The 27,113-nt window shown below is 38.5% G+C and overlaps 1 protein-coding gene across 4 annotated transcripts in view; it reads left to right on the forward strand.

Moving 5' to 3' along the window:
- SH3KBP1 (SH3 domain containing kinase binding protein 1) overlaps positions 1-27,113 on the forward strand; it is a 211,550-nt gene that overhangs the window by 115,003 nt on the left and 69,434 nt on the right. For all 4 annotated transcript variants that reach the window (XM_030960512.1, XM_030960520.1, XM_030960536.1 and 1 more), the window contains one exon: positions 13,811-14,007. In XM_030960512.1, the coding sequence (XP_030816372.1) occupies positions 13,811-14,007 (197 nt within the window). The remainder of the gene's footprint in view (positions 1-13,810; positions 14,008-27,113) is intronic.

Consider the following 27,113-nt stretch of genomic DNA (forward strand, 5'->3'; position numbering starts at 1 on the left):
TATGTTAATTATAAACACAGTGAGTCTTGGAAGAACTAATTGTGTAGAGCAGTTTCAGCTCTGGAGTCTGTAGTGTTTGGTACTATATAAGTGAGCAATGTTGGTGATAATGTTCAGAATGGAATATCCCAATTTTTTCTACATGTGAATGAATGAGTATTCTTTATTTTCAGGTAATTTGGTAATATATACTTCATAATAAGCATCCTAAAAATGGCTTTTAACAAAAACATACGTTGGACTATGCAAAAGCAGCCACAAAGCTTTAACTCTTGATGTCCATTATGGCCCATGCTTTATTCAGGCTTGGGTTTTTGTGCTGGTTCTGTCACTGTAACCCAAACCTGTGATACTTTTATGGAGAAGACAGCAGTAACACAGTTATTGTTTTTGCATCTTTAAATAAATTGAAGGTAACTGTAGGTGGGAGATGAGTTTCCTACTTTCTTGTATTTAATTTAATTCCTTGGAGGTGCTTTGTGTCTATCTAAGAGCTATTAGATATACCTATAAAACAAAATAACACTGTAAACCTCCTGAGAGAGAGACAGTGACTCAAGGATGCTGAGATTGTTGTGGGGATTTTAATGTTTTTTAATTTATTTTTTCTTCAAGTAAAACTATAAATTTAAGAATTGCATTCCCCTAGGAGAATTATGGGAAATATACATCAATTCCATTTTTTCTGTATATGGTTTATGTGATTGATGCAGCTGTTGCTCTCCAACACATAGTGCTTCATGAGGCTCTATTCAGGCACACCTAATATCTGGATTTGAAAATCTCTGTGATGAGATTGCAAAAATTTCAACAAGTTTACACAACTAGGAATGATAATCTCATTCAGTCTGAAAACATATTAAAAAAATTTTGAACAGGTAAACCCTGGAAGATTTGCCATCAGGCTAGTAGCACTGCTGAATGCTCTAGGTTACATCTCAGAAAGGTGTGTATTCATGCCTCTAGGTCAGCTCCTTCCTCTGTGGATGACAAGATGTGACAGCACCTTAAATCTGCAGTTACTCCTTTTTGTTTCTCTGGAAGCTTTGAGTGTGTCTGTATCACAGGACTTTGCAAGGTGGAATCCTTGAATATGAATTCTGGATTATGCAGTTGGCACTTGGGTGAGGGGTTGTACCCAGGCACTGAACTCAGACCCTGGGCAGCCACTCAGGTTCTGCTCAGCATTCAAAGGAGCCTGGAAAGGGCTGGGGTTTGGCTCTGCAATCTTGAGCAGCAGCCTTGAGCTGTTCAGCCCAGCTTGTAAAATGGGTAAGGTAATACTTGGCAGATTTACTGTGAGACCTGGGAAAATAGCACAGGATATGTGGAGAACTGGCACTATGCAAATCCATGAATACTTTTAAGTTGATAATTAAATTTAATGTCTTGGTTAAATTTAATTAAACTTGATTTTTAAATCACATTTTACTGACCATCTATAAAGAGAATTTTTGAAGGGCAAATGTAATTTTGGTGAACTCAAAGAAAAAGAAATACAGAGAAGAAAAATTACATAACTTGGCTTTTTAGGAATAAAGTTAATAAAACCCCATATTTCTCTGTCCTTCTGTTACAATCTACACCAGCCCCAATGGACAGAAAGAAGTCTGATTTTATTGGTTTTGTTGTATCCATGTAAATTTTATGGCAGATCAGAGTAAACAGCCAGAAGAAATTACCTTGGTTTCTTTTCATGCTCTGCCATAGACTAACCTCAGAAGCTTGTTCAGAGCAAAAATTTCCTTTTTTGAAAATGCCTGGGGCTAGTATTAGAAGTGCCAAATATTTCTGAATCCTGACTGTGGGACTTAGCTTGAACCTTATTTGGAAAGGGTTGGGAACCTGTGCCTCCCCTCGATGGTGTGTGCTCAGCAGGCTGGAAAGCAAGACTGTTGCGAGATCAAAATATCTGGGGGGATGTTTCTTCGATTTTAAAGTATTTGTCCTAGCTGTAAGGTGGTTGCCAAATTTCTTCTTTTCAAAGGTGCATTTTGGAATGTAAGCACAGACAGGATCAGGTGCTCCTAGAGTAAACAGCAGTTCCTTGTCTTGTACAGCATGCTCTTAAATGAAAATATTGATTTTCTTAGGCCAACTGTTGCAGCATGAACAGGTAGTATGCATTATCAGTTTATTACTATATTAGATACATGGATTATAAGATTATTTTCCATATTTTTCAGAGATACAGTGTTGATTTTAAGACTATTTTCAATACCACTTCTTGTCAATACAGCCTGTTGAGAAGCAAAAAGTTGACATGTAGTCAAAAAAATTCTATTTGAGATAATCACAATTTCACATTGAGGAGGTTATTTCAAAAAACATTTAGTACATTGACAGCAGTGTCATGACAGCATTGAAAAGTGGCCTTTTGTATCTTTGCTTTCTCTGATATGTGTTCTCTAAGGTACAGCTGGGCCTCATGGTAACTATCAGCTATTTTTGGAAACTGTTAGTGATGACCCCTGAAAAGTCCTGGCTGCTGGAGGTAGAACTGATGATGGACTCATCAGCTGATGCTTCAGTCAGGCAAACTCCTCTGTTTTGAGTTCTTTAAACTTTAGATTTCCATTCGTGTCTCTCTGGCTCTTCCACAGTGTCATGAAGCTTAACTTACTTTTCTCTTAGCAGTGGGTTGATGTTTGACTGTTTTAATAGCACTCTTTTAATGGTATCCTGGAAAAAGAAAGTGTAAAGATGGATTTCTAGCATTTTTACTTCCTCATTACATAAAACATTACATAAGGCAATGGAAACATTTTGTTATTAATTAAACTGCAGTAACAAAACTAAGAATTAGCTTATTATAATATATAAATAAGTATAGTGTTTTATTGTCTGAAAGTCCAACAGAATGATATACAGGAGAAAAAAATCCCACACATTTTTTGGTACCAAACTGGGTGTGATCCCGTGTTGTGACAATTCACATATACTGGCGGTTTTGCTATAAAATTTTACCAAAGACATCAATTTTTGTGATGGTATAACAAGGGGGGATTTGGAACAAGCTGGCATTGGTATATTCTTGGGCTTGACTGGGTTTTTAAACCTGACACACAAACCACTTCAGCTGCTCATGCCTTTACCTTCACTTGAATTTCATGTCCTAAATATCAGAGCATGAGCTATCTCACTAGCAATGGAAAAAAAAAGGATTTTGTAATAAAAGTGTTATCTTAAATATCTTAGATGAGAAATGGGATTTGGTTTTTGTAGTTTTACTGTTATTCCTCTGAATTTTAGAATTTTGCTTTTGTAAATGTCACTACCAAGTGACACCTGATTTAACTTTTAGCTGAAAAACCAATTTATTCAGGTTTTACTGTCCTGTCCTTCCTACTAAGTACAATTTAAGACCAGTTCCCATGTCCAAAATATTTCCAATAAGTGATCTTGGAAAGATGCAGTATTTCTGATGCTCACAGGATCCTGGTACATTAAAGAGATGTGAGTATTTCATTGCCCTTTTTGGATGTCAGCTGTGCTTGTTCAAGTGCACTACATCTGCAGCAGGAATGTTGAGCCACTGTGAGTGCATCATTGCAGTAATGATGTTTTTTCAGGATTCCCCTGTGCAAGGCTGCAAAAACCAGACAAATAATTTTATTTGCAAGTCTCTCAACTTGATGGACAACAGATCAAGCCTAAGAAGAATGCATTCTGTTGGACACTGTAAATAACAGCTTTAGCAAAATCATGAGATTCTGTTATCTGACATACATGCAGTAAGAATATTTTAACTTCATGTACAATCAGATATGTTTGTTAATGTTCTCGTCATTTTGCTAATGAGGCTTTTAAATGTCAGTGACTGAAAATACAGATTAAAACCTCTTCCTTTCCCTTCTTTTTACCATCATTCGATCTCTTTACCCCCACCCTGCCCCTTCTCCTTTTTTTTGTCTTTCCTTCTCTTGCCTGCTGTCAGGAAAATCTGCCTTTGAAGGGACAATTCTGTACAGAGTGGCACCGGCAAAGATTGACAGCTACAGACGTTATAACAGTGAGTGTGCTCCAAAATCATCCAGCAACAGCTTCAGTCCTCTGACCTTGTTTGATTTATCTACACTTGTAAATTGTGCCACTGCTACCCACTTATGGCTACTCTACATGCATTTATCTGTCTGTAAGCTGAAGTCAGTTTGCTGCTGATGAACTGCCCAGCCTTAATGCAATGAGAATGCACCTGTTCCTCCTGTGCATGTGTGTGTTCTGTGTCCATACAATGTCTGTGTATAAGCCCACAGTAAATTGTGAATTACATTGGATATTTTGGTCTCAGCTATGGTTTGAATCTAACTCCATTTAGTCCCATCATTTTTGCCCTCTGAAATGAGAAGACTACTGATACTCACCACTAATCTTTGAATTAAAAGTCAATCTGCTCTAAAAGTAAAGTTTCCATTGTGATTGTTGAACTCATAAAGTATGCTTTGCTTTTCTTAAAGGGTATTTTGGGTTTTGATTTGTTTGAAGTTTTCTTTTTTTGGTGATTTTTAAATTTATTTTTACTGCATGCTCTTCATTTGGCATTCTGTCTTTGACAGTTATTACTCACAGCATTCTGGCTTGATACGTTTTTTCTGCCAAGGAGAATAAAAGATATAAAGCTCTTTTCATTTCATGTTCAGGTTTTTGGCTTCTGCTTTTTAAAAGAAGGGCACATCCTGTTTTCATGTTCTTTTACTGCACTGGTAATATAGAAAAAGAGAGAATGGTTGTATCAGATGTAAGACAGAGGAAGCAAGGAAGACAGAAATCTGTCCTTCCACCTGTTTCCTCATGGAGAAATGTAGCTGGAAATTCACATTTGGTGTGTCTAAGTGCAAAGTGTTCAATCCTGTCTTCCAGTGAACAGGATGTTGTGCTAGCTTTGGCATCTGCTTTTGCCCCAGAGAGCTTTCTCTTGAAATGATCCATGCTGTGCTGCCCTTCTTCTTCCTTAGTGGGTGGGAGTGTTTGGTCTTCTACCTCTGAGGACTTCTGTCTTATGCATGTTGACAGCAAAAGATGAAGTAGTTGAAGTCACATTATTCTATTCTGATATTTGCCCTTACACCTTTTTTTTTTTTGCTTTTCTTAACAAATCTGATCCTTTTGTATGAACAAAAATCTATGTCAATGTGTGCAGCTCTGAGTATTTCCTTGTGGGAAATTACCTCCCTGTCTACCAGAATTCATTTTGCAGCTCTTTGCAAGCTCCAATCAAGCCCTTGCTCTGGCTGGAGCAGACCATGTGACTGGTGGTCTTCAAATTTTTGTTCTGCTTCTCACCTTTTATCTCCATGACTGCTTATCAACCACTCGAATTTCATGCTTCTTGCAGAGTTCTTAGACTCTCATGTCCTCTAATCCACCCATCTGATGAGCATGATAAGGATTTATGAAGTTAATTTCCAGTATGCTTGACTTTGGACATAAAGATGAAGCTTCAAATCAGATTCAGGATCTGCCTTTGGAGCCTTTAATTTCACAATCCTACTGGGCAGTGCTGCCCTAACATTACCTTTCAAAGTTTTCCAAAAGCCTGCTCTCCATGCCCACCCTGTTACTCACTGAGGGCCAAATCATCCTTCCCCTCTTCTCAAGTCATTTAAGTAAGCAGAACTGAAGCCAGGAAGAATTCAGTCACCTTTTGTGCTAGAGCTCTGCATTTAGTTCTTGTTAATCATACTGGCCCATTGTTGTGCCATGTCACAGAGAGGAAATTGCATCAAACTGATTTCAGAGTACAGGATTGGATGGGTGTCTGGAGGAAAGCTTGGTAACCAGCTGCAAGAAGACAGCTTAACCCACAATAGATTGTCTCACATTGGTCCGGGCAAACACCCATCTAAACTTTGTTTTTAGAGCTGAAAAAATATATCTGTTTGTACTATGTGGAGTTGGCTTACCTGGAGGTTCAATTCTACCTCCCTTGGTGTCTGGTTGATACTTGGATGTCTTTTCATGCTGCAGAGGTGTGTTACTTTCTCCATAAAGCTGCATCTCAGAAGGCCTGATATCCAGCTACACTTATGGCCGGCCTGTTTGTTGCTTTTTGGGTTGGAACTGGGACTGAGGAATTGGTAATCCACAAAGTCATGTCAAATGGAGAAGTTTTAAACAAAACAAGGGTTTCACTGTTGTTTACTATCAGAGATGCTCTTGCCTAAACTAACAGACAAAAAGGAGGGTCTCTTACTCTCGCTGCTCCATCTATTTACAGCTCACTTCCTGCAAACTTACTCATTGTGCTCTTCCTGAACAAGCTGACTGTGGTGCAGCCAGCTCCTTCCATTTCATGTCTCCTCTAGGGTCCATATTTTTAGGTCATTATCCATGAGCTTATGTCTCCAGTGAAAACCATTTGGAGACATTCCACAGAATTGATTTCATTTAGGGATGTCTGGTTAAAACAACTCATAGCTGCTCTAATTTCAGCTTGCTGATTTCTCTGTAAGTTAAGCTGGAGTCAGTTCATAACTTTAGATTAGCTATACCTAGGCAATGCTTGGATTCACCTGTATCACATTGCATGAAGTGTTGCTCAACTTTGCAATCAAGCTTAGAGCTTTTACTTCACAAACATGTGCTGAGTGCTAAATACTTTTATTTTGAAAGCCATTTTCGAACTGCTGTGTTTAAAAGGCACTTTCTTACTTAACCAAGGCCTGTAATAGCTGTTGAATTGGTTGCTGCTTCCAGAGGTACCTTCCACTGAAAAATGCAAGATTATCTCCTGCAGAAACAGCCAGCCTTGCCTTTATATGCTGACATGGCTTTCTTGGTCATGAGGTGTGCCAGGCTCCGCTCAGCAACAATTCCAGCTCCTTTGGCATTCTGCTTATCAACCTGCTGTCAGAAAATCTTTGCTGCTGCGTATGCTGGGTGAAGAGAGACACACAGCAAAAAAATTGTCATTTTGTTGATCACAGCCCTCTTTTCTCTCATCCTGCAACTTTCTTGCACCTCCACGAACAACGCTTCTTGGATTCCTAATTTTTTTATTTTTACTGATTTAGTTTCTCTTTCTTGCTTCGCTTTCCTTTTCTTCAAAGATGCAATAACTGAGGAACAGTGCAGATAAAATGCTTGATTTGACAAATATTTGCCTCTCTTTCCTTATATGTGGATCCACAATGCTGTCAGTAATAGCTATTAGATATAATGGAAGAAGATCAGGATCGTTGAAACAGAAACATTCGTGAGTAACCTCAATTGTGTTTTGTGTTTTCTATTGCTCCACCACTTTTTTTTTTACCCTTTTTTTGTCTCCCTCCCCTTAATTCTTGAGGAATTATGGCTGGTCAGAGTTCTGAGAAATCAATATGGCTGATGTATTTATGATGTTCTAAACCCCATTTAGGAGTGTTGGAATGTGAGCAGAGTTCAATGAATGAGCAAAATGTGGATTTTAACAGTTCTGAGGAGAGGACAGTTACAACTTTGTATTTTCTCCTCACCTTGTTACGACTTGCTTGCAAAAAAGAGCTTGTATCAAATACAAAGGTGCTGCAATGAAAAATAACATCTGAGAAAGAAAAATTATAAAACTGGGGGAGGGAAATTTTCATGATTAAAAATTAGCATCCTGTTTGCTGGAGAACAAGTGTACAGATGACATGGGACTGAGGGCTGTGTGTGGAAAAATTACGTTGACTGGAGTGAAATGTGAAATCCTTCTGTTGATTTGGATTCCCACTACCAAGTGATTTTCCATGAGTTTCACAAAAGACCTGCTTGGTGAGTGGCAGGTAAAGAACCTTGCTGCCTGTGGCTGCTTATCTCTCCTTCCACATGTGATAACGTGCGTGTACTTGGTGAGGGTGGTGAAAAAAGTAGCCCCCAATTGGAGAGGACAATGGTTGTCTACAGTTGTAGAGCTCCTAAACGAATGATTGTTCCTGTTTGCTCTTGGGATGTGGCTGGGGAGGTGGGGAAGCCACCAAGTTCTGTACTGATGGCTCTGTGCTCGTGCTGTAGAAGATGCTTGTGCTGCATCGCCCTCAATGCATGCTGCTACATGGGGCCAGGCACTGCTCCCCTTCCCCTTGCATGACCACTTGTGCAAGCATAGAATTCTTGGGGCATTTCTTATGTGGCAAGAACTGTTATGCAAAGGAAAATGAACATGTTGAAAGAAAGTGACAAAATATTTAGCTAACATAGTTCCATTTTTTCAAGGAATGACTGAGAATAACAAATAATTACTAATATTGAGCTAGTCTGCCTCAGTTGTTTGTATATGTATAATCACTCTTGGTAAAGAAGCATTAATTTGTGTTTTGAAAGAATGAATTTATTAATCTTTAAACTAAGAAGAATCAACATGTCTTTCTTCTACAGTAGTATTCAGAATCCAATTTCATTTTCTAGTTTTGATTTTTTAATGACACTGGAATGTTGTTGGGGATGGCTTCAACAAAATACAGGATTTTGATAGAAAGCAAACTCAAGACTAATACGTTATAGGATGTGGGTATTTGTTCTGTGTTCACCAGTATGTGAGGAAAAGGAAGAAGGACAGTTCCTGCAATTACCATGTATAATTTCATTCAGATCAGTCACCCGGGCGTTCCACGCTGTCATTCTCTAAATAGAAGGAAAAGTCATATTTCCACTTGCTTTCCTTCCCTTCCATAAAAGTAGAAAAACCCAATAAGCTTCATTTACAGATGTCTTTGTTCTATTAAACACAGTTGGCAGTGTTTCTCTCTGGCTGCCATACCAGATCAGGAGATCCTTTGCATTGTCTCAGGTGTGTGTCTCTGAACAGCTGCCATTGCTTAACAAAGCTGAGAAGGGCTTAGAGGGCCAGAACACCACTGGCCTTTACTGTGTCAGTGGTCCAGGGCCATAAATTGTCAGCAGAGAGAGCAATCCAGAATAAAGAACAAAAATTAAATTGCCAAGTAATAGCTCAAAATAGAAAGCTCTGTAACCTTAGAATATATTTCCTTTTCTCCCCTGCCATTTTAAGCTATTTAGAAATAATTTGTTTCCTGCTTTGAATGGAGTTAATTTTACCACAGCTGTTTATTTTTGTTTTAACAGCTTTACTTACACAGCCCTTTATCATCCCTAACTATCTTTCTGATTTAGAATCCTGGTTTGATGCCAGCACAGCTCTGAGAGGCTGTTTCTGAATTAAGTCTGATGTTGCGGTCTCTTTTTAATCCCTGTTTGAGCTAATCTGTTTTGGTACATTTCAGAATGTTGCTCTCAAAAGACCTGTAACTGCTGTAGCAGGAGTGTGGTGTGTTTGAAATGTCTTGAGGAAGCTAATCTCTTTTATATACCCATAGAGGAAAAAATGTGTGAAGTGCGAAATTCCTCCAGACAGTTTTGAGAAAATTTAATCTTCATGAATACTAAATGAGCTTGCATTTTTAAGGAGAATGAATCAATAAAGAATAAAAATTCTGAGTGTTTTTAAAAAGCTGTAGACCCATATCTTGTTCCAGCCAAAAGCTGGAAGCAGTCAGCCCCTGGGAATTTTAACTTTTTGCTGGTGATGGTGCCCTTGTTCAGACTTCAAGGAACTTACTAGAAAAATGCAACCAGTGCTTATATTTGAGCTCTGCCTTGTGGTGCTACAGATGATTCAGCAACAATAAATCAAGGTAAAAGAATAACAGTTTTGCTTATAGATCCAGAAATTTCAAGTGACACTACCAAAAGACCTGAGAAATATGAAACTTCTGAAAAACTCCTGTTATTAAGACTGATGTGATAGTAAGCATGTTAGTGAGCACCTTATTGATGTTATGTTCTTAGCTTGTCAGCTCTCCAAATACTGACAGAGAGCTGACAGATTCTAGAGAAGTTCTGTTTAAAAAAAAAAGCAGCAAAAATAGTGAGAGACCTGACTACTGTAGCTTTTATCCTATACTGGCTTTATTTGAAGTACTTAATGGGCTTACAAGAAGAGCAAGATGTTCTCAGTATTTCTGAGGAGAGCAGTTTGCTGACCTGCTGGCCTCACCTTGTGCTCAACTCCATCTCTGTGGTAGAGCACAGCTGTCCCAGGCTGAGTGGGTGTGATGGGCAGCAGAGAGGGGACTGTGACCACTGAAATTCTCTCCAGCTTTTAATGTTCATTTAGCAGCCTAACCTCCCTGATAGCTGTAGCTCTCCATGAAGAAAATTTAGTACTTAAAATTCATAATCAGACAGTGTGTGTCACTCAGGTTCCTGCCTAGATCCCAGCTGTGTCCATGGGCTACATTTATCTTTTGGAGAAACTATCCAGCCAGCTGTGTTCTGCCACACAGCTAAGCTATTTGCATAGTGGCAAAAGATTCCATGAAAAGCCGAATGAAAAAAACCCAAAAAACCCCAAAACCACCTGAAACACAAACCAAAGAGGAACATTTTTCTGGTTTTAAGAGGAAAGATCACCTGAGCCAGGTTGCAGGTGCACCAAGAGAATTGCTGATAAATACATAGTGAGGCATGTATATATACACACACATGCATATATCACACACATGTATCACACACACATATATATGTATTAGGGAATAACCCAATGGACAGAATTTATCAGGCAAGGATGGGCAGAGTGTTGCAAATCCTTGCTTCCAAGATTTTTATCTGTCCAAATCAGAAGAGTGTATCTCATGTACCTGGACAGGAAGGTAAGAGAGAGTCTCCTTAGCATGCCTTTAATAGTAAAAGCATGTTAGGCTATTTTCTACAGGACTGTTCTGTACTCAAGCAATGCATTATTCTTTCTAAATGTTACTGCAGATCCTCAATTTGTCTGATTTGTTCTACAGTTTCCACTGCATACAGTTCTTCTCTTTTGTCCCCTTTGTCTCTAGACCCCATCATGTTCTGCTAAGAGCACAAGCAGGGCTTTTATTCTTACTGATTTATTTAGTGAAGTACAGAGAACTTCTCAGTTTGGGTCAGTCAAAAATAATTAAATTAGATCATTTTCCCAGTTGATCTGGAAGAACTCTTTATAACTTTGAAGGAGCTTTGTATCTGATCACACAAGTGCCATTTGCTTTAGACAGGCCACACTTCAGTCCACTGTGTCCTCATTGAAAAAAAAAAAGAAAGAAAGAAAAAGAAGCAGTGCTGTTATTTCCTATGTTGCTTTCATTTTGAGGACTCTATACTGAGACAGCTCTGTGGCAGTATAGAGAATGATCAGTTCTTGGATTATCATCAAGCACAGATGGGTGATGCTTGGGAAATCTGTTGTGACCCTGAGGTGAGGCTTCTCAAACGAAGTGTGGTGCCTCATCACAGAAGAATGGTCATAAAAGCTGAAAATGCCATAATGAGAAACGAGGGATTACCCAGAAACAAACAAAAGCTTTATTCTTATTAGATCCCCTTGAGGTTTCTGATCTTCCTTTCATGTAAACTTCAAAGATCTGAAGTCCATGTGAGACCTGTTGAGTAATTCTCACAATTACTTTCATATTTTAATTCCATCCACTGACCAAAGTCCAGATGATCTTCTTCCACAATTAGGGATGCAGTGACCCTATTTTAATAACTATTTTAAGATAGCTTTTCTGTTCATTTCAGGGAGTGGCAGTCATGGTTTCTTATCAGTTACTTCTGGAGGGAGGTGTCTTCACTGCTTTTTCCCTCCATCACAGAATAGTTTGAGATTTTGGCAAGGATGACAGTCGACACCTGTGCCAGAGCGTAATTTTCCATATAAAGAGATTTTGTTCAGCTAAAAGACAACAATCACTACAATCTGAGTTTTTTGAGTTGTGGAAGTTTTATACTCAGCATAGTCAATTGCTGACCATTGTCTTTGCAGTTAGAAGTGGTAAATAAATTTGGTTCTAGCTTCTATCTCAGCCTGAGCCCCAGTGATTGATCATTTGCAAAGCTGGAGAAGGTCCAGCTGGTAGAACTTACAGCTTCTTCACTTACTGCCCAAGTCAGAGCAAGGGGAGGGAACAAGAAAGGGGCAGTGACTTTGCCACACTGGTCAAGGTGATTTATACGTGTCTGGCTTAATTTACCCTTGCCTCTCTGCGTGCCTCTGCTGGAAACGCTGTGCGGTGGCTCTGCTGCAGGTAACCACTCCTCTCCTGCCCTCCAGAGCTCCAAGCAGCATCGCAGTCAATGCTTAAATTCCCTGGTTAATGATTTCCTGAGGTCTGGAACACAAGTAGTGCACAGGATTTACTTTACTGATGGTAGGCATGCTACCATTCTAACTACCATAATAAATATGATAATTAACCAGATTTGAGGTTTTCTCCCAGGCCCATCTTAGAAAAACAAAACATAAAGAAATCAAGACTTTTGCATATTTAAGAAGAGTATTGTAATATAATTATTTAATATTCATTTAAATTGCAATCCTGCACAGCTTATAGAACCAATAATTTGTTCAGTGTTATTTGAATTGAATTGAATATCTGAAGAAGTAGAAATGTTACTGATGTTCAGCAATAGCTGTGGCAGCCACTCAGGCGGCTAGAGGCCCAAAGTGTTTTGTTTAGTCTGTAGTCTTTCTGTTTGTTTCTAATTGGGAACTTTCTCTAATTCTGCTTTTATACTCCTTTCATGTTAAAGATACAGAAAATCTCAGGGCAGCATATCATGGCTTTCCTGTTTTTGTCTAGAAGTCCTGATCTGACATGATTTCATTTCCTAGCAGCACCCTGGTTTGAAACCCATTTAACAGAAGGGCCTCTCATGTCCTGGATCATGCAGGTGTACCTGGAGGCCTCAGGACTTGGTTTCTGTGGTTCATCTGTACTGTCAGCCTTTCATGATGAAAATCAATTGCAATCTCTTTGTTGACCTTGATATAAAAGTAATAAAAAGGAAAATCTTATTTGAAATTCTTCTTCAGCTTGCAAGATCCACATCTGTGATATCATGAGTGCTTGTTCGGGAAATGTGAGGATCTGAGCTTCTTATTGTTAGGTAGAATTAGTGCTGTAGTAGCAGCAATTGCTGTGGTTTTCCTGGAAACAGTTCATGCAGGGGGGCAGATTTAAATGGTCTAGGAAAGGAAACTTCAGTGGGTCACTTTTGCTGCCTGTGGCTGTTTGACCTGATGCACCCTTCTGTAAAGTGGCTGAAACATCACCTTATTGCATCTGTGGCCTCTGCAATTTGAGCAGCAGATATCTTCAGATAAATGCAGATAAATTTTCCTGTTCACTGAAAGAAGTAATGCAAAGCAGAACATCAGTTTTGATCTGTTATATTCCTAGAGGAGAGTGTGCATGGGTGCTTTTCTTATGAGGCTGTCTATGCTGCAGAGAGGTTTAATTTTCAGCAGGGAACATATTATGCAGCTTATTTGATTGCAAATTTGTTTGAACAGCTTTCAGCTTTATATTTCCCAGTTAGGTAATGTAGCTTTAGATACTAATTGCATAATTGGCTTGAGTCACACAGATTTAAGGTACAGCATGCCTGATCTGACTGCTTGTTAGCTTTACGTGGCTTTATACAATTGGAGCCTTACAGCTGAATTTAACTCTTTCTTTTATTATTGAAATCTCTTCTAGAAAGGTTTTACCTGAGGAATGAGGATTTTCTTGGTACTCAAGGAATCACCATCCTCATTTGTGAAGTTTTGATGCTAGAGTATGCATGTTTTGTGAATTTGTGGATTGGTGTTATTTCTAACCAGTACACCAATGTGATGAAATAAAGTCATTTTTCAAAGCCAAAATGAGTGCACGGCGCAGAGAGCATCTTCTCTACCTGTTTCTTGTGGTTTCCTTTTCCTCAAGAAGATGGTGGGAGGGATCATTTTCCAGTCACAATCTGATCTTTAAATAGTAAGTTTCACACCTTTCATCCTTCCTTTTCACAGGCCTAAAAGATGCTACAGGCTCTGAGAGTGATGGTGGTGACTCTTGCAGTACAAAATCAGAAGGAGCCAATGGAGGCACGACAATCCAACCCAAAAAGGTCAAAGGTGTTGGCTTTGGAGATATCTTCAAAGACAAACCCATAAAGCTACGACCAAGGTCAATAGAAGTTGAAAACGACTTCCTCCCAGTAGATAAGGTATGTGTCTTTCCTTAATTGTCTCCTGGGTTTAAAGAAGTTTTCATCTTAAAGTTTTAAGTTCTGTCACTGGCCAAAACTTGAAGCTTTATGGTCATTATTTCCTAATCTTTCTGTAGACAAGGTTGGGGCTTTTTCTTATTTTTGCCTCAGACCAGAAAATGGATTCCAGTGAGGTTAGCTGCATGATAAAATTTAAAAAAAAATTTAAAAATTAATTGCTCTCAAGTATGTTCTTTAGGGAAACAAACAAAGAAGTCCGTGGTTTCCAATGAAGTCACGACTCAGAAAAATAAATCTGTGAAATCCTTCCTTTAAATGAACACTCAGATTTGCATAGAGTTACTGATGTGCTGAGAAGTGTTAGGAGGCTTCCACAGCCTCAAGTTCTGCTATGGGCATAGTTACATGATGCATTTTATTTCACCCCCCAATCACCCCCCGTGATGATTTTAGGAAAAGCTCCTGGGCTCTTGATACCTGATGTGGCAACTTCTCACCTTTTGGTTCATGCTTGTCCACTTGTCTGTAGAAACAGGCACTACAACAATTCCCTTTTTTGGCCTTTTTGGCAAGATTTTTTTTTCAACCTAAATAATTTCAGTGATCTGATTTATAGCACAGCACCTACTCCCACATCCACCCTGAGTTACAGCAGTACAGGAGAAGAGGAGGTCCTGCAGAGAGAGATGGAAACTTCTGAACTAAATTAAGCTGAGGGACATTTGGTTAATATTTTGCAGGTGGCCATTTTTCATTTAGTATAAAGAGGGTAGAGAAGAGCTGGAATAATCGAAATAAAGGAAAAACCTAGACTGGATTACTGCTTGACCATTACTGACTTCTTCAAAGCCTGCTTGCCTTCTGTTTCTGGGTGGACTTCCTAACTCACATGCAGGGCTTTGCAGAAGCATTTCTTTTCATTTGAAGTAGCTGAAAAGTCCTTATGAAGTGGCCTTCATTCTTTGAAGGAAAATCTTACTCCACTTTGTAATTATGTGAAATCTTACCTTTGTTTTGCACAAACAACTAACACATTTTTTACCCAGCCAAAAATGGAATATACAATTTTCAGGAAACTTGTAACACAGACCTTCCTTCCTATGTCTTCAGATTCTACTAAAATTGCCATAGTTAGTAGAAAATAATGGCTTCATTTTGTAAACACAATCCATCATTTGTGTTTGCAGTGTGTAGATAACTAAAGGCAACACTTCTTTCCTGTTGATGCTTTTTCCTGTCTAGGATTAGGTTAACCTTTGAGAGGTGCCATTCAGAGGCTTCAGCACTGTGATCTTTGCCTGCTCCCAGCACCAAAACGTGAGGCAGAGACACGACATCTGTCAGGGCTGCAGACCACTAACCTCCCTAAACACTTTCTGCCCTGCTGCAAGAAATTTCTCCCTTGTCATTGCCATGTTCATTACCATTTAATGCTGAGTGTAAGAGAATCCTGCATTAAGTTGGCCATCACTAGCAAGGTCCAAGTTAGCCTGAAAGCTCTGCATACTGGTTCAAAGTGTAGCAATGCATGAAGAGTTCCAAATGTTGTATATTTTTCTCAAGCAATGTAGTTTTTAAAAGGATCTTTGCCCTGTTATGTGTATTTATCATTTACAAGTAGCCTTAGTTTTTCAATATCTTGTAAATTTCTGAAGGAGTAAAAATGCTTTCTTCTATTCCCCCTTTTTAAATTTTTTTAAAGCCTTCTGAAGTTTGGAGACCCTAGAACTCTTTCTGTTGCTTCTTCCTTATACAGTTATTGATGAAACATCATTGATGTAATGATAATTTTAACTTTTTTGATTTAAAATATTTCCTAACAACAGTTGTTTTTTAAAAAGCATCAGTAAGCTACTGTGAGGATTTTATAATGTGGGATTATTTATAACATGATATTTCTCATGTAAAATGTCAGTCCCATTTACAGAAGAATCAGCAGGGTCTTATTTTGTTGGTGTTATCACTTTGTGTTCTAATATGTTTTCAATTTTATGAATCATAAGCTTAGATCATATTTCACACAGAATTACTGGGGTGTTAAAAAGGCTTTTACACAAATATTGGCAGGAACATGAAGGCAAAAAGGTTTGCTGCCATCTGAGCAGAAGCAGATGCCATTGGGGTCTCCTGTAAATCACCAGGCAGTTTAATGTGCTTCAAGAGTTTGCTCAGTGGCAACAATGTGGGATATAATCACCCTTGCCTTTTAAAGTGATCAATAAACTCTCAATAAAAAGCAAAACTGAGGAATTGCATGAAACCCCATTGGTTTTATTGGTGTGCAGAATTCATTGCTTAGCTGTTATTTGTTCTAAAATCACAGAGGCAGATTATCCTAGGGAAGTTAATGATGCAGTTGTGGGAGATTTGTTTGAGCAGCACTATCAGAGCTCTGCTCTTCTAGAAAAATAGAAGAATCAAATACTTATTGTGCTTTGTAGTCCATTTCATTGCCTGTTGGTGCTGACAAGTCAACTACTGGCAGTGTATCAGCAGAATCAGATTCCTGAGGTTGGCTCTGACAAATTTCCATTACTGATAAATGTAACTGAACTGATTTACAATGCTGCACGTGACTGAAGTCATGGTCACGTGCAGTCATAGTCAAACTCACCAACAGATGAAGAAATTTTAGAAGAAATTTTTAGAAGAAATATGGTATGCAGACAGACAGGCTGTGTGTCCTGAGAAAATTCAGGGTAACACTCTTGAAGCAGCACAATATTTATGGTCAAATAGAAATGCCTGTCTCACATGTCTCACCTCAGCTCTGCAGTTTTAACACATTTAAACAGGCGCTTATGCTTACTTCTTTTTTTCCTTTTTCATTTTGTAGTAGCTTATCTAAAGCTTCTGTTGCTAGGTTGGACTTCCTTCCAATGTAATCTGTATTTGCTACCATTGTTCTAACAAGCTATCATTTTTTCCTCTCCTGTATCTAAGAATAAACCTCTACAAGTACAGGAAAATTAATTCAACCAATACATTTCTTAGTCTGAGTTAACTGTATTAAGTTGATTTGTGAGTTGAGGCTTCAGCTTGGAAATGCTAAAGACCGTGATAGATGAATATCAAATGTCTTAAAAAGCTATTTTTATCTTTCTGAAAACTGTCCTTTTTTACATTTTCCACTTGAGATGTATTTGTAACTTTCTTCAGGCAAAACTTTTATCGTTGGCTAGCCGTGGTGGATTAGATTAGAGCTAGATTTCATGAACATCCTTTGATGAGATCACAGTACTGTTTGCCACAACTTAGTGTAAATTATATACTCAGCCATCAGCCCAAGGAGTATTGCAGACTCTGTAATGATTTAATATAAAGGGGGAGGCTTTCATGGCTCCAGAGTCTGCAACTTGTAAGAGCTAGTTAACTGGTGTTTAGGGATTCTTACTGCAAAGCACTAAATTCCTACAGAAATTTTTATTTTTTTTATATATTCAGTATGTTTGGGATAGGAGAAATGGAGAAGAACTAATGGAAGTAGACACAAGGGCTAGAAGGGCTAGAAGCTCTTGTCAATTATTAAGTCTACCTGTCCTTTGTAATAAGATAAAAATTTGTAAACTCTGACACTGAATGCCTGCAAGGTCTGAGTTTCTATTTTGAGTCAGCAAGCAGGGAACCCAGAAACTGTGCTGAGAGTCTGTCTTTGCACACCTGTTCTGACAGTTCCTGCCTGCCTGCTTGCAGAAAACATTTTTACCCCTTAATTTTCAGTTGTCATTTAAAGAGAAGTCTTTGAGAGACACAGGTTGGAGGCTCCTCCTGTGTTTCTAAGCCTGAGGATGCCTGAGCTCTGCCAGCCGTTCCCAGTGGCACCCGTGGTGCATGGCCAGCCCTGGCTGTGTGTGCTGCGTGTGTCTGCAGCTCACAGCTCACTGCCACTTTGCCTCTCCCATGCCTGTGGAAGTGCTTCTCCCCAATAGAAATGTTGGAATCAGTGCTCAAAATCCTGAGATTAAAAACGGGTGCAAGCAAAACCACCCGGTACTGACTAGCAACACTGTGAAAAACACCTGCTGAGGCAGAGAGCACACAGTGGGAGCACCAAGTGTGTGTGCAGCACTTTGCACTTGAAAGCACAGGTTTCTGGCATCCCTTTCTTCAGAGACAGCCACCAGCAGTGGCAGCAGCAGACGTGGCAAGCATCAGCAGTTTGTCGAATTCTGTGCAGGAACAGAGGAGGCACTCATCTCTTCAAGCTACATTCATGTTCTGCTTTGAAGCTTCTGTCTGCTACACTCTGGCATCCCTGTCCTAAGCATTTATTCTAGTGCCATCTTGTGAGGAAAGCTGCAGGGGAAGAAGGACCCTGACCCCTTCTGCAGCTGCCATGAGAGCAGGGCTGCCTGCAGCAGGGTCCCTCTCCTTTGCTGGTGTAACTTCCCATTCCTTGTGGAAACAGGATTTATGTGTTTCTTTCATTATGTGAAAAAATAGTACAGGTTTGCAAATGGTGGCTGATGTCATGAGGCAGCATGGACATTATAAATAAATACTTTATAATATTTACTACCCTATTCTGGAGGAATAAGAAGGAGGGGTAGGGGAATTAAGATTGACAGGGGAGAGTTGAAAAGCAGCTTGCCCTATTTTGAGGAGGCAGACTCAAAGCAGGACCTAGCACTAAGGGAATAGAATGGGAAATGCAAGATTAGGTTTAAAGAGAGGTATAAATTTGATAACTTCAGCTGGCAGTGACTCTCTGCTGAGTCACTGAACTGTGCAATATGAGTGAAGAGTGACTCCTGATTTCCTGTATGCTTCCTTCCCTTCCATGCTATCCCATCTGTGCTTTCAAGTTCTGTCACTTTGGTTTCTAAAATGTTCAAGCTGTCTGAACAGAGTTGTCCAGGTATCAATGACATGGCTCAGCTTACACATCAGCCTGCACTACTGGTTTTTGGCAAAGGATTGCCAAAAAGGTGTGTAACACACAAAGGATGTATGTTACTCACACACTGGTTTGTGCTGCCTGTGATGTTTTATTAGGCTTTTTTTTTTAATTAAAGCAGCTATTTAACTCTAAATAATTGCAAGTTAGTTGTCCTTGCCACAAGACTTTACATGTATACAGTTAGACTTTATTCAGGAAAAATTTGTCAGAGTGAAAGAAACACACCAAACATATGCCTGAAAGTATTTTCAACTGTTTCTGACTCAAGCTGCTCGAAGAACATCTTAAAATAGAAGCAGAGTAGTGTAAAAAATATTGATAGTACAAGTTATTCCTAAAAGCAACGTGGAAGGTCTGATCTGTCCTCCTGGGGTGCAGCACTGGGCTTCTGCCAGACTAAGTTCTCCTAGAGGAGTGCTCTGTGGGAAGGAAAACTCCTGTTATTTTAGTCATGGTTTTGATTAGGAAATCTTAGGATGCTCCAGTCAGAAAAACAGGATGTGTAGGTTTAAGCTAATGCAATTTTATTTCATAATAGGATGGCAATAAAAGTCTATATGTTTTAAGTTGCTCTGGATCCAGCTGGTGATCATTAGCTTGCAAGTCACTGTAAATCTCTGAATTTCAGCTGTACCATTACCAGGCCTTTTACCCCAACAGGCATCCTAAAAGAAAAACTGCTAAAAACCCCAAAATGCTTTGCTTACGTAGCTTACAATAAAGCTGATTTCCTGAGTTCCAGAGATACTTGATGGAGCCATAAACTGAATTTCTAGCAGCTTCTGTCTCATGTTTCAACAGTACAAAGAAAATGCTTCAGGAGGTGACAGTACTGACATGCAAGCTAGCTTAGTTACTGTCTGATGAGTTTAAGAGGACTGGTTCCTGAATGACTATGATATGTTTATTAATAGCAATAAAATCTACCTAAGCAAAATTAATTTATACACATCGATATGAAAAGATTTTAATTAGTGTAATCAAGACTTTAGGGATAAACAGTTTTATAAACTGTCCTGGTGTTTCTCAGTAAAATGTATTTTTCTTTCTTGCTCCATTTGGATTTTGTTGGATGGTATTTCTGATTTTTAATTACTACATCTGACTTGTTACATTTAATAACTTTGACAAGATTATAAAGCAATTATAATGAAATAACTTCTGATATTCTTAGAACACATTCCCTTTGAAAATTGAAGAAATAAAAAAAAATTACCTGCCTTGAAATTTACTTACACCACTTTGAAAATTACATAAATAAAAAGGCTGATAAATGTAAACCAAACTGAATATAACCTTTAGAGTGAAATCTATGCCCTCATCTTTGTTGTCTATTTAGCTTTATTAGCTTGTGGAATTTTTCTGAAATGTTTTCTTTCTTTATATTTTTCCTAGTTGAGGATTATTTTTTAATAGTCAAATGGAAATGAGAGTGTATAGTATCTTGTGGCTTGCTTAGATATAAATCTTTAATTTCTTCCAAATCATCTGTGTCTTTCCCTCCCCTGACCTTATTCAGACATTTTTAAAGTTGAATGTTTTTAGGGAAGCAGCATTAAGAATTTATAAGATTTTAATGGAACAGTCCATCATGTTGATGATATTTCAGTTTCTTGAACATTTTTCTTTAAAAACAAAAGACAAAACAAAGACATAAGTTACATGAAATTTCAACCTTTTTTCCCTCCCACCAGAAAGACCAATACATTCAGAATTTGTCATAAGCTCATTTGCCAATAGAGTTATTTGCAAAATTTACTGCCTGGGCTGTTCACAAAAGTTCTTTAAATTGTCACTCATGTCCTTGCTTTTCTTAGCTGGTGGTCTCAAGAAGCCAGGAAAGTCTAAGCTGGAAAGGAGAGGAAACTTCTTGCTGTGAGTGAGCAGAGGTAGGAAAAGGTCCAGATTTCCTGTGAAATAAACAAGTGGAACTTTTGTTTCCTGGGGATGGCCCGGCCCGTGAGTCAGTGTCAGGGCTGGGCTCGGGCTGAGCTGAGCTCATGCAGGGCAGGGCCAGGACTCCAGGACTCCTCTTGGACACTTCCAGCTGCTGAAAGGCAGCTTGGCTTCACAATGGGAGAGGAGGTATTTATTTTACAATTAGTTGGGGTTTTCTCTCTGTGGCTGTTTGAAAATGTATCATAATATATAATCTGCATAGCACAGGTTTCATCTGTAGGGCTCTCTGGCTCTTCTGCACATTTTGGAGATGCTGGGTAGGGAAAAAAAAGAAGGACAAAGAGTGCTGAGGATCCTGAAATGTATTTCTGCTATGGAGGTCCACATTAGAATAGGGGGTTACTTTTGTGTGAAAACCATATTCTCTCCTGGCTCTATTTAGCTTGCATTTTTTCCTTTCTGCCTGTTTGGCCATTAAACTTGCACACGTGTTTTCTATTTCTATATGATGTGGTTTCAATTTTCTTACTCTAAAGAATAATGCAAGTTTAGAGTTAAGCAAGACAAATTTTAAAGTCTTTAGGATGTGTTGCTCTTTCAAATATTTGCTTAGTAAGTGAAAATTCACCACCCCTCACCCTGTGTTTTTTCCTTCCTAAATACACCAACAAAACTGTACTTCTTGTCAGAAAAAAGAGGAAGAGCTTTACTAATTCCTCTTCTGTGTGAGGTGCCATTTGTCCAAGTGAGGAAAATGGATATGAATATGTGTTAAAAATTATATTGTGGTAGTAAAACCTACATGGAAATGATCCTTTTTCCCTCCAAGAAAAAAGGAACAAGAATCAACTGTTGCTTGTAAAATTTTATAGAAAGCTGAATGGGGAGATACCAAGTAAACTGTTTAATAATTTGCAGATACTTTGGGAGCTCTTAGCACAAAAATATAAATTTCCCTCAACTTTGGCTTTTCACAGCAAAAGTCAGTAAGCTGTGTGCAGAAATGAAGCAACAAGTTAATTTTGAGTTGCCTTTTCTCCTAAAATGTGCCATGTGTCTTTCTTGTTTTCTGCCTTAAATATAGAAAAGAGGCAGGAGGAAAGTAGTGTGAAAGGATCATAGATGAGCCTGGCACTTGGTAAGATAAAAAATGTGTAGGCCAGTCTCTAAGAAGCCTTTTCAATGCACTGTGTGTGTTTCTATAGGAGATTTTTGGCATTCTGTGTTTCTAAAATAGTCCTTAAATACTAGAGATGTGAGCTCATATTATTACAGTTAGTTGGCTAAGTGCTTTATACAAGCTTCCCAATAGAAGCCAAGGAGAGAGAGAGAGAGCAGCTCCTGGGGAGGAGGTCCTGCTGCAGCAGTGACCAGTGGCCAGGCAGGGGCTCCTGGTGGCTGCTGGGCTCTTTGCCATGCACTGGCCGCACAGAGAGCAGAGCCCTCCACCTGCACAGCTGATTCTTTCCTCTGCAGCAGCCTCGGTACCTAAAGCACTTGCTGGAAAGAAAAGCTGAAACACATGGTGAAGGTCATTTTCCATTTGTGTTTTGAGTCACTTGTTGCTCTGCAGTCTTCCCTGTAAGTGTTTAAAAGAAAAATATCTCCCTATTTTTCCACAGTAACTTCTGATTTAAGTGATGTAAGGTGAGGGGGAAACCCCCAAATCTAAAAAAGAGGAGAAAAGAAGAAGTATTATTGCAAAATGGAATAAGTATTTGTTTTCAGCACTAAATCTGGGATAATCTGCATGACAATATGGGTTTGTTCTTTTGTTTATGATAATTGAATTTGAAAAATGTCATTGAGCAGCTACTTGTCAGTTTGTTGACGACATCATAACTTTCACAAAAGAGCTAAGAAATATCGTTGCCACTTTGAAGAGAATGATATTAAAGAAGAGACATTCCCCACTTACTGTTTTCATAGATTTTTTATTCTTCTCAGAGATGGAAGTAGCTGCACTGCTTCCCTTACTGCTGCAAAAGGAAGTGGAGATTCATGTAGCAGTTGTAAGGTTCAATAATTGTTGTAAAAGAGGGAGGTTTTCTAACCATTTTCTAGGCTGGATGGTGCAGTCTGGATCATGCAAGTTACCAGCTGCAATCTAGACAGGCATGGTTCTCTTGGGAGAGTAGGAAGGAATTTCATTCACTCAGTGCAGACTGACTAAAGTATTTTTCCTAGAAGAGATAGAAATTAATTGTGAACGGCAACCTGCAAATTGTAAAATTCATTACAAAGAGAGCAAGGGGATATGTTTCCTTTACATTTATGTGAAGGAAAGTAAAAATGGAGAATGAACAATAAAGCAGGGAAGAAAGAAGGCTTTCTGCTTAAAAAAATACTTTTGATACAAAAGCACCTTCTAGCATTGCAAATCTGCAGCTTGAGGAAAAAAGAAAATGAGCTTGTTCATCGTGCTCATTGTGATGTGCATGCTTACAGAGCTTTGAGATCAGGCAGCTGGGAGCATGCTGTGTGGGTTTCATTCTGTGCTTGCTGCCTTTTATTTCATTTACTTAAGTGGTTTTACTCATCAGTGGTTCTAATATGTCTCGCTCCAATTGTTTCAGCAGCATCTATCTAATCTAAACTCTTCTGTTCACTTTCTCACCATTAACCTTTTAGCAAGGCAGATTTTTAGTTCATTAGTGGTTTGAAACTGACAGCCTGACAGCATCAAATGCCAGGAATCCAAATTTTACAGAAATACTGATGATCTAATGCATGCAACTTAAGGTATATAGGTTTCTCTCCTGTCTAACACATCAAGAAGGTTGGAAGGAAAAAAGCCTCTCCAGTCCCCTCCCTGCCCATAATTTCAAATTTTAAGAACTTGTCAAAATATGAAGTTAGAACAGTTTTAGAGTCTGAACTTATCTGCTAGTAGAACAGGTTTAACTGTGGACTACACCGCAAAAAGCAAAATGTGCACTGCTCTGCTTTCCAAGCTATCCAGAGTTTTACTGGGAGTGATGTTTCACCGTTCATGGTTTTGTTTCTACTCCCTTTTCCATCCAAGAGGTTAAACCAAAGACTTTGCATTGCATGGTTTACCTACCTATTTCCTTGAATGTTATTTCTGATAGCACAGATTTCTCTGGTGAGTTGCATAATGCTAATGAAGATATTCTTCATCTGTGGTTTGAAGACTGATGGCCTCCTAAATACCTGGTAGTTTTAGTGCTTGGATGAGACGTTTGGTGCTGGCTCAGGTCATTTCTAAATGGAGCTCAACAGCTGGAAACAGGAACAGAAGCGATTTTCCATTTAAGCAGTTCAGAAATTGCTGAAGAGATGTTTTGTCATTGCAAATGGGAAGTTAGGAGTCTGTGCAGCAGCCTCTCTAATTAGAAGTCTTCCCCAGTACGAAGGTTTGAGACTCCTCTAAACGCAGAAATATAAATTACATGAATGTGGACAATACAGTTACAGTTCAGCATAAACATCAATTTCATCACTGAGAGAGCAGTTTGTATTCATACTCTGAAATATTGTGCATCTCTAAGATGTCTTAAATCTCTAGTGGTTTCTCAGCAAAAGCTGGTAACAGTCAAAGCCCTTCCAGACAGCTTGACTGGAAATAAATCAGAGTTTATTCAGGAGGTTGTACAAGATTTCATTTTGTAGTGTTGTGATGGACATAATCCACCTTACAGGTCATAGCATGTTTGAGGTGGCTAAACAGGAAATGTAAATATACACTTCTGTACTGTGGATTTTTCTACTTCATTGCAATAGCTGACTGTCAATCCAGTATTAGATTTTTATAATCTTTTAGATTCATAGTGGGTTTTCCACTTCTGTGGCAGCTACAAAAGATGGCCCAGTAGACTTACACACATAAAACATTTCTTAGTTTTGAAATTTTTCCATTGGAAATTTCTGTAGTGTTTTATCAGAGGACTGTATAATTTTGAAGGCTTTTCTAATTATTTTCTCCATATATCTTTGTTTTCTCTATGATTTTGCTTTCTTTTTAACTGAAGAACTTGGTATGTTTGGTAATATTTGGGTGGGAGATAGGAGTTAGAATAATCCTTTGAAGTTTCCCTTAAGTTATCACTTTGGTTTTATATCACATTGCTTTATTTAAATTTACTTTCTGAAGAGTCCTGTATTCAATATTCCATTTCCCTATGTTAAAGAATAATAATTCTTGGAAACTGGAAGATCCTGGGAGATCTGTAGTGCAGATCAGGACTGTGTCTGGGCTCTCATTGTGCCTCCGCAAGAGATCAATACTGCAAGCCTGGGGATGACGTTGGGAAGGTTGCACAAAGAAATTCCTGTGGGGAGTCTTAACAGCCTTTAATAATTTTGAAATTTGTATTAATAACCATAAAGTATCTTTGTTCCTTGGCAAATCAAGTAGTCACATTTTCATTGCATGTGACATTTTAGCACCTGTAGCTCCTGTGAAAGTGTTCCAGTCTGCTGGAGCACACGCTGTGGGAAGGAGTTACCTCCCTGTGTTTTGAATATGGCACCTGCTAATTTCATCTCATAGCCCTTAATTTTTATTACTGGAAGAGATGAGTGAGTCCTTAATTTTTATTATTGGAAGAGTTAATGAGTGACTCCTCCCTATCTACCTTCTCTCCTGATTTTTATAGACTTGTGTCAACTGTATCTTTTTTTCCCAGAATGAGGGATCTGTTCAATATGTTTGATCATTCTTGGGGACTTTCTGTCCCTTTGAGAACTCAGGGGGTTTGTGTGCGAGGGCAAAAGGAGATGAGAACTGCACACAATGGCCAAGGTGTTGGATGAATTTATGCAGCATTTTTATAGCTTCTCATTGCTCTTTATTGCTTTCCAAAGTATTAACAACTATGGGTTTCAAAGCCTGTCATTTCTCTCTTAAAATAGCACTTTTCCTGCAAATGTGTAATTTTATTTCTACCTGAACTTAGTTTCTGTCTTTTCCCTTTGGTGGGTCATCTGGGAAGATGTGGAAAACAAGAGCCTTGATCTAGATCCCCGAACAGCTCCACTGATCACCATGATGAAACTCTTTGCTTTCTGTCTTTTAATAAGTTACTTATCCAGGTCAATACCTTTTTTTAAAGGGTGAACAGTAAATTCTTCCTAATCTCAATTTTAGTTTTGAATGTGCAGTGAGGTTACTATTTCAATCTTCTTCAGGAGCCAGAAACAGGAGCTTTTTAAATTTGTGTATTTTAATGAATTGCTGTGAATTGGCTATGCAAAATAGAAAAGATAATACAGGACTTGTATAAAGACAACACTATATGCCACAGCATCATTATTTAATTATTTAGTTATTAGGTAGCTGGATTTATAGATTTATTGCTAATCTGTGGATATATAGATCCAGATAGATAAGGACAGATCTTTAGAAAGATTACCTGGCTGCTGCCCTGGCAGGTAACATGCATGGACTACACAACAAAGATATTTAAAAATAGCAGCTATTGTGGGATTCTGGTGATTGAATTTAGGTGTCTGGGATGTTGCTTGTAGACAACAAGCAGTCTTTCTTTGTAGTCTGTAGACTAAAAAGCATTATTAGGACAGGAGCTTTCTTTATCCCAAAGATGAATTACATGCTAAAGGGACTGTTTTACCTCCAGTGACAGAAGGGAAGCCTGCAGGGACTGGCATCTGGCTCACAGGTGATGTTTGAATGAAGTAAACTCAATCTTGAATAACTAAATCAGAACACTAAATCTTGACAACACCAGCTGAATGTCATTGTACTAAGAAGTATAAGCAGATTATATCTAAACTGTGAGGCTCATGTAGTCACAACAGAGCAAAGGGTAGTATGAAACTCTAAATTTTAAGATTTCTTAGCTTTTCAGTGATTAAGTAAGAAATCATGCTAAATAATCACTAAAATAATAAGCAATTGTGGGTAACATATTCAGTAGATCAAATTTGATTCATATAAGATAAAAAAAATAAAGCAAGTTTAATTGCAGGACCTGGTGCCTTCTCCTAAAGAAAATATACACCTGCAAAACCTACCAAAGAGCTTAGTCTCATCTTTAGTTTTGGAGTATCAGTCTCTGAGCCAATAGGGAGTGTCAACACATACTGATTAAATAATCCTGCCCTTCCTTTCTCCCTCTCTTTTCTTCTGTATGTAATCCTTCACAGTGCTATGCCAAAAGTAGTACAGGCTTGTCATTTTCTCTTTATTCTGCCACAAACATATAAATAATTCCTTCTCTGTCCAGCAGGTGATTTTCAAGGACTTCCCTTTATGTGATTTTCAAATACTTTTTGATGTAGTTAAGTAAAACTCCAGTAACTTCTTTTATTAAATATTTCA

This window comes from Camarhynchus parvulus, chromosome 1, assembly GCF_901933205.1.
Source record: "Camarhynchus parvulus chromosome 1, STF_HiC, whole genome shotgun sequence".
Classification (NCBI taxonomy): domain Eukaryota; kingdom Metazoa; phylum Chordata; class Aves; order Passeriformes; family Thraupidae; genus Camarhynchus; species Camarhynchus parvulus.